The sequence below is a fragment of the Erpetoichthys calabaricus genome, chromosome 9 (genome assembly GCF_900747795.2).
Source record: "Erpetoichthys calabaricus chromosome 9, fErpCal1.3, whole genome shotgun sequence".
NCBI classification, from domain to species: domain Eukaryota; kingdom Metazoa; phylum Chordata; class Cladistia; order Polypteriformes; family Polypteridae; genus Erpetoichthys; species Erpetoichthys calabaricus.
The window spans coordinates 93,712,130-93,728,860 of NC_041402.2; the positions used below are offsets into that span (position 1 = coordinate 93,712,130).

The following is a 16,731-nucleotide window of genomic DNA, read 5'->3' on the forward strand; positions in this document are numbered from 1 at the left end:
ACTATCTGTTCATAACATCTTTATTTAAAGTTTACATTCACCATATTCTATTGTACATTATTGATAATCTGCAGCAGGGGGTTTCAACCTTTTTTGTGACATCCTACCCCCATGAACTGAATGTTTTGAAGTACTTCTATTTATTTTTTATTTCTGTGCTTTCTTATTTAAACATGATATTTCTTTATACAACCTTCCAAAGATATTGTATTTGGGAGGTTTAATAAGGTATGACAGATAGTTTTTGCATGTGTGAGTCTTTAAATTTTTCTTATGTAGATGTAATTTATGTAATAAAATATTTTTAATGTGTGAACAATAGTATGGTTTAATTTGGAGTAAAAATTAGATGGCCTAAAATTCCTACACTTAAAAAAATAAACAATTCAGAGTTTGAAGTTCATGTTTGGCCAGTGTAGGATTTATAAACAATGGTGTGATCATTGTAGGCTAACTGTTTTATTTTAGCATGTGCACACATTACATTAACCTACAGTGTACATCTATTAACTGAAAAATAAACCCAGCTTAAAGTGAATACTATAAAAAATGAAAGAATTATAATGTTATTGCCAAGTAATTTCATGAATGGTAAAATAATTCAGGCTATTTTTCTTTACATAGACTCTTTAAAGCTGCTTTTATAACTTTGGTTAATAACACTTATAGAAGAAAAATATTTATGGGGCAAATCGATTAACTCAAATGGCACATACTCCTGATGCTTTTATTTACCAAAACTTTCCAAAATCTTCATTTTTTAGATTTGTCCCAACATTAAGGCTACCTGTGTGCATAAAATGTATGCTGGCTTCCTCTTTCAAATGCACGGAACTACAAATTAAAACCACTGCAACTGAAAGCTGGTTGGACACATCATCGCACTCCCAAAGCAAGTATGAATCAGGCAGTTCTATAAACTGATAAAAGTGTCAGTAATGAAAGCTTTTTGCCCTGAAAATAAGCTGTATTTTTATGTTTCTTAAGATGTAATTGCAACTATGTCATCTTACTTCTCTCACTGTCTCTCCACGTCTGCTCTACTTGCTGCTCCCAAATTTTTTGTGTGTTCCCTCACATACCCCTTACTAACTCATCATGAACCACCAGAGGTATTCATACTACAGTTTGAGAACCAGTCATCTATACCATATCTACCATATAAATACTATGCATTTTATATTATTCTTTCATCTGAAAAATGTATCATGGGATAATTGAAAACTAATTATTATGTAAAATTATTAGCCAGTATTATGTAGGCAATTACAATTACACAAAGATATTTTGCAAACATTTAATAAATAGTATGAAATGGTATACAGTAAAAACTAACCCTATACTTTTATACAGTCTTTGAAATTAGTGTCTAGGTAACAATAATAATAATATTAGATAATACTGATTACAGACCACAGAGTGGTGCTGTGGGAGTGCTGAGTTAAACAAACATAACCAAGAAAATCTGAGTATCAGTTTTTAATAAAGACATTGACTGCCTTGAGCAGTTTACAGTGAGTGGAGACTATTGAATGTAAATCCAGCAAGTGGTTATTTTTTAATCAACAGGATGGCTCTCTGATCAGGAGAAGTACACAATATCAAGAGGTGCTGACTCAATGATGAAGCAACCTGATAAATGATTCTCCCAGGAGTGGTATTAGCACTCTCCAACAGGTGTACTTCTCAAGGACTTGGAAGAAACCACAACACACTCACATGCTTCCAGAAGGCAAGAAGTTCCTTCACAAATAAAATATGACTTAATAAATAAATGTCTTACATGAGCAATGAAATCCACCATGTCTCCACTTTCCTGGTGTTTCACATACTGCCCAGAATTCAGAGACTGTAAAGGTATTCTGCAGGAGGAAGTGATGAATTGAGTATGGTAGTAGTAGATTTGTGTGAATAATCCAAATAATCAGCTCCAACCATAGCCCTGCTATTATTCCAGGATTGTGTAGAGATCTTCCGAAATGTCAATGCAATTAATAATTTTTTTACGTATTAATATATATGTGAACTGGCTTAAAAATAATTACACTATATTAATGGTATATGTAAAAATCACCAATGCTACCCTTAGTATATATATATTAATGTAATCAAATCAAATATAAAACCAAAGCTCTTTGCCACTGCCAGGGCTTTACCATTTTATCCAGTTTGTTATAGAAAATCAAGTTACCCTCAGAGTTGAGAGCCATGATCACAACATTATAACAGGCTCCTTCCGAGCAACAGCAAGTTAACATTTCTAAATCTGTTTTCTGTTTTATCTGAACAGATACCAGCAGAAACATTTTCTTTTATCAGGGAACCCTCTTTGATGGCTAATATTTTTTCCAAAAATTTGAAAAGCGCACAAAGCTATGATTTTACACATAGATCAACATAAAACGTCTGTAGCTGTCTGTCGTGCCTGTTGTCGGTGCCTGTTTGCAGTTTGCGGCAGCAGCGGCTGTGTGGGGGGCAGCTCAATGGCCAGCAGGAATGCACGGTGGGCTGGCTGCCTTTGTGAGACAGGTGCGTGGAGGTGACAGTTGTAGTGATTTGTACCTCTTGTTATTGTAAGTGTCCTCCCAGGCGAACGTTGCCATAGGTGCATCAGGTACACAAACGTGATCAGCACCACCACAGCAGTTGGGACCGATCAGCTGATGCAGATAACTCACTTTTGTTTTCGATCCTCATCTCCAGATCACTTGCATCAAAATTGGAGTCCGATAAATCAGAGTCCGATTCAGCGATAATACGAAAAAAGTCATCCACGGATTATTTTGCTTTCAGCATGCACTTTGGTATCTCTCCACATGCTATTTTAGAAGTTGTTTGCTCTTCGCTACTCATGCACGCGCAGAAAATCGAGGTTAAACCAACAAAGCTAACTTTCCTTCTTGCAAAAGTGTATCGAAAATCGCTATAATAAGAAGATCACGGATCTCTATCTATCGCTAGTGAGACTAAGGCTTTCAAAATAAAATAATAATAATAACAAAAAGTGCATTTTTGTCGGCGTTAATTAATTAATATGTTAACGCGATAATAACGTGTTAATTTACCCAGGCCTAATATATACATATACCTTATATCTATAATATATATAGATGTATACACATATCATTAATTATAAATTTAGCATGATGATAATTCATATGACATTGTTCTGTTTCAGTACACAAAGCATGGCAACATATTTAAGATGCATAAATAAAATAAGACAAAGTTACAGAACCACAAGTGAATAAGAATCGTGTGACTAGTGTGAATTTGTATGAAGTCATGGGTAATGACTCAGTTCAAAAATGAGATGAATGAGAATCATCCAGCTGGTATAACTGGCATCACACCTAAGAAATCAGCTCTAATTCCAAGCCCTTCTTAACAATTTTTAACAAGAAACAATCCATCCATCCATCCATTGTCCAACCCGCTGAATCCGAACACCGGGTCACGGGGGTCTGCTGCAGCCAATCCCAGCCAACACAGGGCACAAGGCAGGAAACAATCCTGGGCAGGGTGCTAACCCACCGCAGACAAGAAACAATTCACAAGCAAAAAAAATGAACTTCAGCTTTATTGTCATATGTACTGAGTACAATGAAAATCTTATTCTGTGAGTCCTCCAGCAATAAATAAGGATACACAGCAACAGATAAAAATACACAATAAACAAAAACACTCAGGTGCAAAAGAAATGCAAAAACAAACAGATGTAAGAGTGCACGTGCAAAAAAATAAATGCTTCAGTGTAATCTCTGCAGGTATATGGTCTCAAGATGGTCTTCCATCCTCTAGACACGAGCTAGCATGCAGTGCTGAGAGGAGGGGCAGTGGATGGTGCTTAGCATGCCAAACTTCCTCAGCCTTCCCAGAAAATACAAATGCTTCCGGACTTTCCCTGCCAGGTCTGTAATGTTGTAGGTCCAAGTGAGATCCTCAGAGATGTTAATGCCAAAAAATTTAAATGTGGCCACTCTCTCCACCTCAGTCTCTACAATATACAATGGTAGGTACTGTACTCTCTTCCTTCGTGTTTCAATAATCATCTCATTTGTTTTGCTGGTGTTAAGAAAGAGATTACTGTCCTGACATCACTTCACAAGGCCAGCCACCTCCATCCTGTACGCTGACTCACCACCCCCCAGAAATCAGTCCAATGACGGCAGTATCATCAGCAAATTTAATAATGCTGGTGTTATGCTGGGAAGCGACAGAGTCATGGGTAAAGGGCTTGTACAGCATGGGCAGTCAAAACACATCCTTGTGGGTTTCCTGTATTTATGATTGCTGTTTTGGAAATGTTGTTCCCTATCCTAACTAACTGGAGTCTGCCTGTTAAAAAGTCCAGGACACCGTTGCAGAGAATAGGTGGTACACTTAGAGAGGAAAGCTTGTTGGTGAGTTTAGCATGTATCACAGTATTAAAAGCTAAGCTATAATCAATAAACAGCTATCGGGCATAGCTGGCAGGAAAAGCACAAAATATGGAAAGGTAGAGTCAAGGGAGAAGCTTTAGCCTAACTACACTATAACGATCCTTCTAATTTCCACATTATTTACTTATCCCATTTAATCTGCTGAAAATGTAAAGCTTTCATCAGTCTGCATTTGTGTGTTTGTGTGTTGCCTTGTTTCTTTTTTTGTGCATTTTTTTGTATAACCCACCCATATATCCTTACTAGGCATGCGACAATACACTAAATCCAAAAACAGACTTCACAACACAATACTCCCACAATACATTGTATCCTCATAAAATGGAACAAAAATACAATAAAACAAAGTACTTTATTTATGGAAAAAATAAAAAAGCTTCAAAACAATAAAACCAAAATAGGTGTTAAAAACAATATATATGTGTTAACTGATCGCTGATTCTGTTTGACCCATCAAAAGATATTTTGTTCAGTTTTACAATTGCAAAATTAAATATGAAATGAAACTTGGCTGTTTCCCTCATCCTGTTTATTTCTCAATCTTGGCACTTTGAAACTCTGTCATGCCTTTTTTAGACAAATTAAAGAAACAATTTACATGTGACTGACCCCTTAGTAACATTTCAGAAATAAAGAAATCTTTACAAAATGATGTAATCAATAAATACACAATACGACATGCAAAAATCAGGAAAATAAACATCAGTATCATGCACTGACATGTAGCTTTGAAATGTGCATGTGCCATTTTGATTCTATCATGATTGCAGTGCATAATATTCCACTTAATCTTATACAGTATTTAGTTTAGTGATGTTGCCTGTCATGCCTTTTTTTATAAACAGTTTGCCTTATGTGTCACCCTTTTGTAATGACTCTGATTATTAGTGTCCTGGAATGTAGCCTGAGCCATTTTCTGACTATCTACTTTTATTTTTATGGTTTATTGACACTTTAGTGTAGTTTTTTCATTGTCTTATTTTAAGGTGATATTGCACAAAGAGCCCCAATTCATCATAATATAATAATTAAAAGTTTATGATTTGTGAGTTTCAAAACATTCTTTTATCATAAACAAAGCAAATTGAAAACAAAAAACATGGAACAATTCTAGCTCAAAAAACAGTTATCAAAAAGGCATTGCTATCTGGAATAGTGTGTGTTTGCTATTTTAAAAAATCAATGTAAACCTGTTAGTGCAGAGTCTTAGCGTTAGTGCAGGGTCTTACCCTCGATTTGTAAAACTTCTGGGACAAACTGTTTCTCTAATATCTGTTTAGAATTCGATCAGTTATCTTTTACAACAATTCTTTTCTAAGTAGGCAGTTCAACCCAAGTATTTCATATTGTATGTCATCCATCCTTGAACCTATGCACTAGTCCTTTTGACATCCTGCCTAACTGTAATATTGAGTCATTTCTTTGTTGCACACTATTGTATTGATCATGTCCTTCTAATGGTGATGTTCTAAATACAAGAAGTGAGAAATTACTGGAATATTTCAACAATACTTACAAGTCGAGCTTCAAACCCCTCTTCACAACGTACAAGGATCTGTGACCCCATCTTATATTCTTTTGTTGACGGTTCAGTCAAACTGTGTGGCACAACATGAGTAGGACAGGGCACTTGGGCTTTATTGAAAAAAAATTTAAAATGAAACAATAAAACATCAAGCAGCACTCATTATATAAACTGTGAGGCAATCTCACAGTTAACCAGTGGTAGCATTTCTAATCAGAATATCCATCCATCCATTATCCAACCTGCTGAATCTGAACACAGGGTCACGGGGGTCTGCTAGAGCCAATCCCAGCCGACACAGGGCGCATGGCAGGAAACAAACCCCGGGCAGGGCGCCAGCCCACCACAGGGCACGCACACACACTAGGGACAATTTAGAATCGCCAATACACCTAACCTGCATGTCTTTGGACTGTGGGAGGAAACCGGAGCACCTGGAGGAAACCCACACAGACACAGGGAGAACATTCAAACTCCACGCAGGGAGGACCTGGGAAGCGAACCCGGGTCTCCTAACTGCGAGGCAGCAGCACTACCACTGCGCCACCGTGCCGCCCTTCTAATCAGAATACCCTCTAGTTATCTTATTTTAGTAATTTTTAACAACAAAAATTAAATACTCTTAGAACATAATGTCTTTCTGTGAGTCTGATGTTTAATTAAAATCAAGGCTTTATTAGCCTTTGGTTATTTATTAACAAGTCACATCTGTAAAGTGGTCATAATGTACAAAATGGAAACAAATCTGGAAAACATTAAGAAGTCTACAGTTTAGCTTTACAGTAATGTAAGCAAAAAGAATATTTATATTCATTTTTCAAATATTCAAATGCATAATTACCTTGACATGTACTTCCATCATCTAGCAAAAGTTGTCCAGGTGGACATATGCATCGGAAACCTCCAATTTCATTGACACATATATGAAAGCACGGTGACTCCAACTGCTCACATTCATTAATATCTGCAGACATCAAAATGAATTAATAACCATTTAAGTGGTTAAAAAACATTGCTTGCCACTATTAGGCTGATCCTAATGGCTCACCTTCAGCCTTATAGTGTGCAAGGAACCCTGTGTGCCTTCTTTTATTTGTTCCCCTTGATATAAAAACGAGTTCAGCAGAATTTGACTTGATCTGTATGTCTGTTTTTTTGGTTCCACAAAGTGCTGAAATGAGTTTGCCTTCCTGTAAGACCTGATTAGTGCAAAAAGGAACATGATTATCATTTTTTCATTCCCATAATCTTGATCACACTCATTATTAAGGTATTGATGACTGTTTCTCTTTATGTATGCAGTATATCTCATGTGATGGCCTACTTCAATAGTGATATACAGTATACTGCATAAGCTGAGTCACTGAGCAATGATAAATGATCTAACTATACAAAAATAAATCTAAACCATATCTAATTCTAGATGTACTTAAAACAAGAAATATGGGTTTAACTTAAAGAACTGTTTTGCCCACTCCTCTTACTAACTAAAACAGAGACTAGTCAAAAGATTAAAAAACTGCACGTTTTAGTTTTGAACAGATTATTAGGCCAATCCAGAAAGGGGTCAAAATTATTTTAAATTGATCACTAAAGTTATGATATTTTGAACAACCACCTTGCTAACTGATTTCCACTTTATTCTGCCACTTCAAGAAACTGACACTAAGAACAACCAAGCACTACCTTAATTCAGCCACAACAATAAACAACATTGTACAATTTTCCTACACCTTTACCAGCTGTTACTTGGACTACTATGGTTTGCATTTTAATGATCATGCTGCATGAACAGGTTACTACAGGATTAAAATGTTTATGCCAGATTCATGACCTTAAATCAAATACCGTAACCATGTTACTCATCAGCTCACTTCTTTACACTGGCTACCTCACCAATCCTGAATGATCCTCACTCTGTAAAGTTGTTTGTTTCCTCTTTCCATAATACCTGCCTCTGTGTCTTACTCCATATAAACATGTTAGACATTTCTTACAGTGAAAAAAGTAGCCTTTTCTGCTGCTGCTGCTGCATACCAACCATCATTAAAGCTCAGAAAACATAGCTGTTGATTAATTTCTTTTTCAAGCAAAATTGCATTTAGTAGCTAAAAATGTTTTAACAAAAGTGTGCAGACCAGGAGATAAGCCTGAACAGATAAAAGCAGCTCCAGCTAGCCTAGTAAGAAATTAGCCTTCACTTGCTCACTTTAAGGCTGTTTAAATGCAAAGGACAGCATGGGGAGCTGTGAAAAGTTAGCGTTTTCCAACTAAGAATACTTATAAATTATTGTAATCTAGAATACAATTAGGTAATGTTAAAACAATAAAATTGATTTTAGTATATCTTTTGTGAAAGGTAGAAATAAATTGCTGACTGCTGGGACTGAACCAATGCTGGACAACAAAATTGTTTATTTCTCAGTGTCTGGAATTAGCAGAACTCTATAAATAGATATGAGTAAGCAAATTAAAATGTATCTTAAAGCCTTATGTATTTTAACATTAATTTAATTCATTTTAATTGATTAATATTAAAAACAGAATTATAGAAAAATATAAATCTCTTTAAACTGTTAAGTTTGTTTCACTTTTATACAGGATACCATTGTGGCACATTGTTTAATGCTACTGTATCACCAGTTCAGGAGAATTGCTTTGAATTCTGACCAGAAGAGTTGTTACGCATTATGATCGAGAACATAGTGTAATGCACAGCTAGAGTTGCTGTCTAGCATTAAAGAGCCCAGGGTTTGCTTCCCGGAACACTTTGTTTTGGGGCAGAGTGTTGGCTCTGCGGATGAGGATCTGCACTGGTATCTGGAAAGTTGCCAGTTTAAATCCTATTTCTGCCAGAAAGGATCTTACTATGTTGAGCCCTTGAACAAGGCCCTTAACCTTGGGCAATGTACAGTGGCTGACCCTGTGTTCTGACTCCAAAAGGTCATGCGAAAACACAATTTCCCCTTGGGGATTAATAAAGTATATCAAATCAAAATGTTGTTATTATTATTTTTTTTCACTTGGGGAAAATTAATACAGGGATGTTATTTTGTTTTAATAATTCAACTATAGGTTAAAAAATGAACAAGGCTAAGCCAATTTAACAAGTTCATTGTCTTCCTTTATTTTAATATATCAGCCAGATTTTTTAGTGCACAACTGTAACATACAATTGTACCCACTGGAATCTTCAGCATAATTCAAAAACCTAAACTTTACATACCATGTTAGATGTTAAGGTGATTCTTTAATTACCTCTTACCTGAATTACATCATATTTCATCTTCCTGCTCTTCAAACCATGTACCACTAATTAATGATCTTTGTCAACTCACCAATCTATCTGTCTCTGAAATCTTCTTATCAGTTCACAATTTTTGTCTTTATCAAAAACATATAATGGTGATTATATTTGATTTTTTCAAAGCAAGTGTCAGTACTACATTCCATAAAACCTATCATTGTTGCCATAAATGACTACCTGCAAAACATCCTGGGTGCAGTTTTCAGACTCATCTATGTCCATATGTGTGACGGATATTGTTATAAAGAAGCCATGTAGAACAGTAATGTTCACTGCATACTTTGAACCACCTGGATATGGTCTGGGAAAGTCAGGAGAAAACAGCTGCCCATGTAAGGTGGACTTGGAATGATCTATGGCTTCACATTAAAAGAGAAAGAAATGAAAAGTTGGAATCATAAAGAACATGACTAAAAGTACACTTATTTGAAAACAATAGCCTTCGGTGGTCTAATAATAACATACCTTCACATGAAACCTTGTCATTTTTAACACGGTATCCAAGTGGACAGTGGCAAGTAAATCCTCCAATAGTGTTTGTGCAAAAATAAGAGCATGGATTGGTCTGGCATTCATCAATATCTGCAGAAATTGAAAAGAACAGATCTGGGGCTTCATGTATAATGCTGTGCGTAGAATCCGCACTATAACATGACGTAAGCACAAAAGAGGAAATGTGCTTACGCACAAAAAAAATCCAGATGCATAAATCTGTGCAAACACCAACTTCCACGTTCTTCCGCTCCATAAATTCTGGTCAGTGTGAGTATTAACGCATGTGCACGCGCCTGCTGTCCCGCCCCAACTCCTCCCAGAACGCCTCTTTGAATATGCAAATCAATATAAATAGCCCTTAAGCTCAGCCTTCTGTGAAAAGACAATGGCAAAAGAAAGAGGGAAAATAGAAGAATTTCAGCGAATACCAAGTGGAGGCAAAGAAAAATGTACTATTTGTTGGTTTAAACAGTGATATAAACAACAAAAGAAAGTTGATCGAATGACATAGCATGGCGGAGAAACTCGAAAGCTCAAGTTCACAAAGTCGCACAGTGCCCAAAATAAAAAAGAAGCTGTCAGATATCAAAATCGCTGTGAAAAGGTGGAGTCGTAGCCCACCATCTGAGTGTCATATGAAAGCTTATTAGGGTACACAGAAAACAAAAGGCACACAGTGTGAAAAAAGTATGAAATGTCAACTTTAATCTTGAAATTTCCACTTCAATCACGTAGTTTATTTTGTCATTAAAGTAGAATGTCAAAAACTTCATCTTAAAATCGTTTAGTTTACTAGTTTCTCAAATCCCATCATAACTAAAGTTGCACGTTAAATGCTTTGTTTTGTATTTCATCTTCTATGTGCATGAATCACTACGTGCTTCCGGGCTTTCTCTTCTTCCGACAGGACACAGAATCCGTTACATTTGTGATATTACAGCTCTCTGAATAATTAAAATACTGAGATGTATACTTGAAATCATTTTCATGATGATAGGACTTAAAGCATGTTATTAAACATGGGAACACGGTGGCACAGTGATTGTTCATGTCTCATGCAAGATGCTTGCTGCGCCGTGAGTGACCTTCGATGAAATACTTTATTATAGCAGTATTGTCTCTCTCAAACATCCATCCATCCATCCATTTTCCAACCCGCTGAATCCGAACACAGGGTCACGGGGGTCTGCTGGAGCCAATCCCAGCCAACACAGGGCACAAGGCAGGGAACCAATCCTGGGCAGGGTGCCAACCCACCGCAGGAAACACACAAACACACCCACACACCAAGCACACACTAGGGCCAATTTAGAATCGCCAATCCACCTAACCTGCATGTCTTTGGACTGTGGGAGGAAACCGGAGCGCCCGGAGGAAACCCACGCAGACACGGGGAGAACATGCAAACTCCACGCAGGGCGGACCCGGGAAGCGAACCCGGGTCCCCAGATCTCCCAACTGCGAGGCAGCAGTGCTACCCACTGCGCCACCGTGCCGCCCCTCTCTCAAACATAATAACTCCCAATTCCTGTCCTTACTTTTCTTTCTGTAAATACCCAATCGCCACACAATCAGCTCTGTAATAGACGTTAAGCCATCTGTAAGCTTAGAACGCCGATTCTTCAAAACTTTTAAGGAACATTGAAATATATTCAAAGTATGTGTTTAATTATTCTATCCATCTATCCTTCCAGTGTCCCTCCAGCCACAGCAAGAATACAGCGCGAGGCAGGAACAATCTGTGAACGAAGCTCCAGCTCCTCGCTAAAGCTGGGGCACCATGTAGTTAAAGTTAAAGTTTTATCTGTATAATATAATAAACATATTTTGCTGCATTTCATCTTAAAAATGATATCGTCATCATATGTAAATACGCGCTTTATAAAGTGGCGCAGGTTGTGCAATATTATAACAGTAGTGCAAGTTTACAGTGAGGTGATTGTACTTAGAAGTACAAACAGTTCTACAAGGAGCACTTGATGGACTGATTGAGTGCGTTTACAGTTCTTGGGATGAAAGTGTTTCTGAACTGCGAGGTCTGTACAGGAAAGGCTCTGAAGCATTTGTCGGATGAGAGAAGTTCAAATAGCGAATGGCTGAGGCAGCATGTGCTTGATGCTGTATACTGATAATTCTCTTTCTGATCAGCTGCTGTATAGCTGTGATTCACACTCAGATACAGTGATATATATACTCTGAGTGGTGTAGTGAGAGTAATATGGAAAAAGATGATCCGCTGTGGCAACACCTAACGGGAGCAGCTGAAAGAAGAAGAAGAAGGTGCATTGAGAGTAACAATGCTAAAGCAGCTATGGTATTTCAAATAGTTTGACCATTCTGTGGACCATTATATTGTAACAGATTAATTGCAATCAGAGGCATTATACTAATAAACAATATGCGGTTAATTTCAGTGTATTTATAAAGCCGCGTCAGGGATGTGGATCTAAAAAAGAAATGGTAACCACACAGGATCAGTAGCACTGCTTTGATGCTGGGTGCCGCCAGTCTGGAAAACCGAGCGGAGAACTTGCGTACAACAGGGTATGAGCTACCGTGGAAATGAGTGTGGCTTTACGCCAAGTTTAGGTTTTATACTTCGCGATTTGAACGTGGAAATGTTCTTACACAACATTTTTGTGCGTACGCACCATTTATACATGAGGCCCCTGGTCATTTTTATGTTAAAGACAACTATCCTTAAAATGAAGCACTGGTTTTCTTTTCCAAAGCTGGAAAAAATGTCAAGTAAAATGATTTTTAACAGTCTTTCTAAAATCTCTCTTCAGCTCTCTGATACAGAGCACAAATCTACAAGCCTTTAGCTACAGTATCCTTTGTCTGAAATTTATTTTTTAGCTACTCTTTATAATCCTTCATACATACTGGATTTTGCAATGTTTTAGTTTTTCTCTTTTCCCCATTTCAAATATATAATACTGCTTTTATTTTCTGCTGCTTTAGGGGATGCTGTGTATAGAATGCCACATAAATGGGTCTGCCTATTGCATTTTTCTACTGTTTGCTCCCCTTTTCCAGCCAGTATGTTTACTTCATTTTACAGTTAAATCCTTTACTAAATGAAAATTCATGATAGTATATTTGTGAAGAACAAATTAACAGTGAAACTACTGTAATTGTTTTCCAAAATTAAGAATACAATTCAATGCAAAATAAACAATAGCCAGTACTCTCCCTCAATTGGCCAGTGATTTTTATAGGTAATGTTTCACCTGTAATGCATATTTATACAATATGCAACAATGAATTGAACTGTCCACCTTAGTACAGCACACTTTCCAATTTACTAGAATTGTTTTCTGTTTAATAACTATTATGGGAATTTGTTTAAAGAAAATTAGGAATGAATTAGATTAATTGCTTTTTGTAACAGGATGAAGGAGATATTACATATAAATACAAGATATTTATTGTAATCTTAAGTTTCTATAATATATCCTTTCCTATAGACACCTTGTATATTACTGTATCTGTAATTTATTCTAAATTAATTTATCACATAATTAATTGCCAAAAAGATATCAAAAAACTTATAAAACTTATATTCTTAAAGCTATTACATTGCAACAAAAATCTACAAGAAACATATTGTATATTTAACAAGTATAAAAAAATATAGCAAATAGTATTCTGCCCCACATTGGGCAAGAATAATATTCTTGCTTTTTGTGTGCAGCATCCAATTTACCTTTGCCAAAATAATGAGCCAGAAAGCTGACACCATTCCCTTTTGAGAGCCTGGGTGACCTCAATTCTAGGTTGGTCATGCTGGTATTAAGTGTTATAGAAAAACCTTTCTGAGTGCTGGAGCTTGACATATTTGTGCTGCAGACAAACAATGACTCATCTGCATTTCCTGGGAATATCTACAATAAAAAATGAATACTATCTATCTATCTATCTATCTATCTATCTATCTATCTATCTATCTATCTATCTATCTATCTATCTATCTATCTATCTATCTATTAGTCTAGCATTTATAGTTGTAAGAGAAAATTAACCACTGTTGAATTATAGCTAGAGTGCATTGACAGTGAAAAGTGACATAGTATTGGTAATTTTAAACAGTGATCATATCGTGATTTTGATACATTGTCTTCATTAAGGTTAATCCTTCAAATGCCTAGTCTACAGATTATTATGTGTATTAGTCAGTCAGTCAGTCATTATCCAACCCCGCTACATCCTAACACAGGGTCACGGGGGTCTGCTGGAGCCAATCCCAGCCAACACAGGGCGCAAGGCAGGAACAAACCCCGGGCAGGGCACACACCAAGCACACACTAGGGACAATTTAGGATTGCCAATGCACCTAACCTGCATGTCTTTGGACTGTGGGAAGAAACTGGAGCACCCGGAGGAAACCCATGCAGACATGGGGAGAACATGCAAACTCCACGCAGGGAGCACCCGGGAAGCGAACCCAGGTCTCCTTACTGTGAGGCAGCAGCGCTACCACTGCGCCACTGTGCCGCCCATTATGTGTATCTCCTCATTCAAATCATATGTTCTATCTGTGTGAAGTTTTGAAGTGTATTAAAACATGTTGTTTTACCAATAGTGACCATTTTAAAAAAGGACATTTATCTCATTCAGTATACTCAGAAGTGTAACTTAACTTTTTACTTGTACAACGTAGTTGTGAGGCATGTGTTGTTTTCTATTTCATGTCTTCTGGTCATTACGACAAGAATTCTGCATTTACAGATAAGACTTCACAAGAAATCTTCTTAAAGATCACTTTGTTTACATTGTTTAAATTGATTTTTTAAGGACACTTTTAAAAACAAAGTGTGTCAAGAAATGCTAATGGGGCTCACATAATGCCTCACTGTGACAACCAAGTCAGAAGTTTTCTTTCTTTTTAGTTTTCTTCTTTGTTCAAACTAAAGTGTTTATTTATTTGTTTATTTATTTATTTAAAGTGGTTCTCTAAAAAGCCAAATTTCCCCCTGGGGATTAATACAATTCTATCTATCTATCTATCTATCTATCTATCTATCTATCTATCTATCTATCTATCTATCTATCTATCTATCTATCTATCTATCTATCTATCTATCTATCTATCTATCTATCTATCTATCTATCTATCTATCTATCTATCTATCTATCTATCTATCTATCTATCTATCTATCTATCTATCTATCTATCTATCTATCTATCTATCTATCTATCTATCTATCTATCTATCTATCTATCTATCTATCTATCTATCTATCTATGAATCTCATTTAGCTCCAGTTTCATGCCATGTCCTTGCAATCTGAAAACATGTTGCTAGAATAACAAGTAATAATTTTCAGGATACAAATATGGTATGAAAAGAACCATTCATTGAACAAGAACACATTTATTACTCCACTCATATCCATAGGAAGAGTCGCTTAACCAAACCTGCAAATTCTTAAAATATGGAAATGGAACTACCCGAAGAAAACTCAAATGGACACAGAGAGACAATGCAAATTCCACAGAGACACATATTACAGAACATACTATGCACAATTATCTTATTTATTTTCAGTTAAAATATGTACAATTTTACACAGTTATCTGATTAAAAAAAGATAAGGAGGAAATGGGTATAATTGCCTTCCATTTTTACATTTTTCATATTGAAAAAGAGTATTAGAAAACAACAATAAAGTTCTTATAATCTAAACTAAAAATTAATAACGGCATATTAGTGATCAATAAAAGTCATGATGACAAATGTACAGAAAGTCATAAAGCAAGCCAGCAGAATTAGAACAGGAAGTAGTCGCCCAGGAAATAAAGGATAATACTATTAACAAATTGGCAGGTATAAAAAACTAGCAACAAGTGCTTGGATTGAATCTCCAAAGGTGTTGCAAAATGAATAGCCAATCTAATTGAAAATAGACATTAAAACATAAATATATTATATAACATTTGCATATTCAGTATAGAGTTATGGGAGGCCAATGCCTGGCCCAATAGTATTAGGCATAAGACCAGAAATACCTATAGATACCATGCTAGTTCATGTCAAAGCCCATTCATACAGAAACAATCAGACACTCAACCAGGGTCAATTTACAACCATTAAACACATTTTTGGGGAGTAGGAGGAACACTGTAATAATTATAGGTAAACCTATACAGACACAGAATGTTGAAGCTCCAGGCAGGCAACAACCAGGTGAAGGACTGAAACCCAGGACACTGGATCTATGGAATTGCCACCCTACCAACTCTGCTAAGGACTCCCTCATATGAATACTTTTAAATATTAAGCATATTCAGTGTTTTAAAATAGATAAAGATGTCACATACCTGTATACTTTCATTGGCACATGGTCCTTTCAGCTTCACATTCTGGAAGTGTAGTGAGATGGTGTACCCTTGTGGTATAGTGATTTTCCTCAATGCTAAATTCCCTTCATTATTAAGATTCCACAAGGGTCCTGGGTAAGAAACCACTCCAAAAAGCATGAGAGTATAAACCTCATGGTACCAGCACCACAAGACCACCGTTAACTTGAAAAATCTGTATTAGTGGAGTGGGAACATATGCTGTTATACATAGAAATGAACTACCTGCAGGTAGATAATAAACGTGAGAAATGGAAGGAAAGGCTGAAACAAGGCTTCGGAATTTAAAACAGACTGACAACAATTAAGGAATGATAAGAAAGAGAGAGAGAAAGAGAGAGAGAGAGAGAGAGAGAGAGAGTTCTGTATTACCTTTCCATGTCTTTTAAAAAACTACAATTAGTGTGCAAATGAAATAAATTAGAAAGAAAGCAAAGATAGATAAAACATAGATATTGGAAATCTGCTCAAGTTAATATTTCACCATTTCAGTAAACAATAGTTTTGTTTGCATTAGACCAGACAGCAAAAAAAAAAAAATCAAATAAATAAACAAAGTCCAACAATTCCAGTAACTGCTCTCAAATGTGTCTGCAAT

At 36.2% G+C, this 16,731-nt stretch overlaps 1 protein-coding gene across 1 annotated transcript in view; it reads right to left on the reverse strand.

Moving 5' to 3' along the window:
* Nucleotides 1-16,591, reverse strand: part of LOC114657951 (complement C1s subcomponent-like) — a 33,603-nt gene extending 17,012 nt beyond the window's left edge. Inside the window, exons 1-9 of the mRNA XM_028809939.2 lie at nt 16,506-16,591; nt 16,095-16,308; nt 13,479-13,656; nt 9,740-9,856; nt 9,452-9,633; nt 7,016-7,166; nt 6,809-6,931; nt 5,959-6,077; nt 1,784-1,862 (exon numbers count right to left, since the gene is read on the reverse strand). Of these exons, the coding sequence (XP_028665772.2) occupies nt 1,784-1,862; nt 5,959-6,077; nt 6,809-6,931; nt 7,016-7,166; nt 9,452-9,633; nt 9,740-9,856; nt 13,479-13,656; nt 16,095-16,308; nt 16,506-16,513 (1,171 nt within the window). The 5' untranslated portion in view covers nt 16,514-16,591. The remainder of the gene's footprint in view (nt 1-1,783; nt 1,863-5,958; nt 6,078-6,808; nt 6,932-7,015; nt 7,167-9,451; nt 9,634-9,739; nt 9,857-13,478; nt 13,657-16,094; nt 16,309-16,505) is intronic.
* Nucleotides 16,592-16,731: the final 140 nt, after the last annotated feature.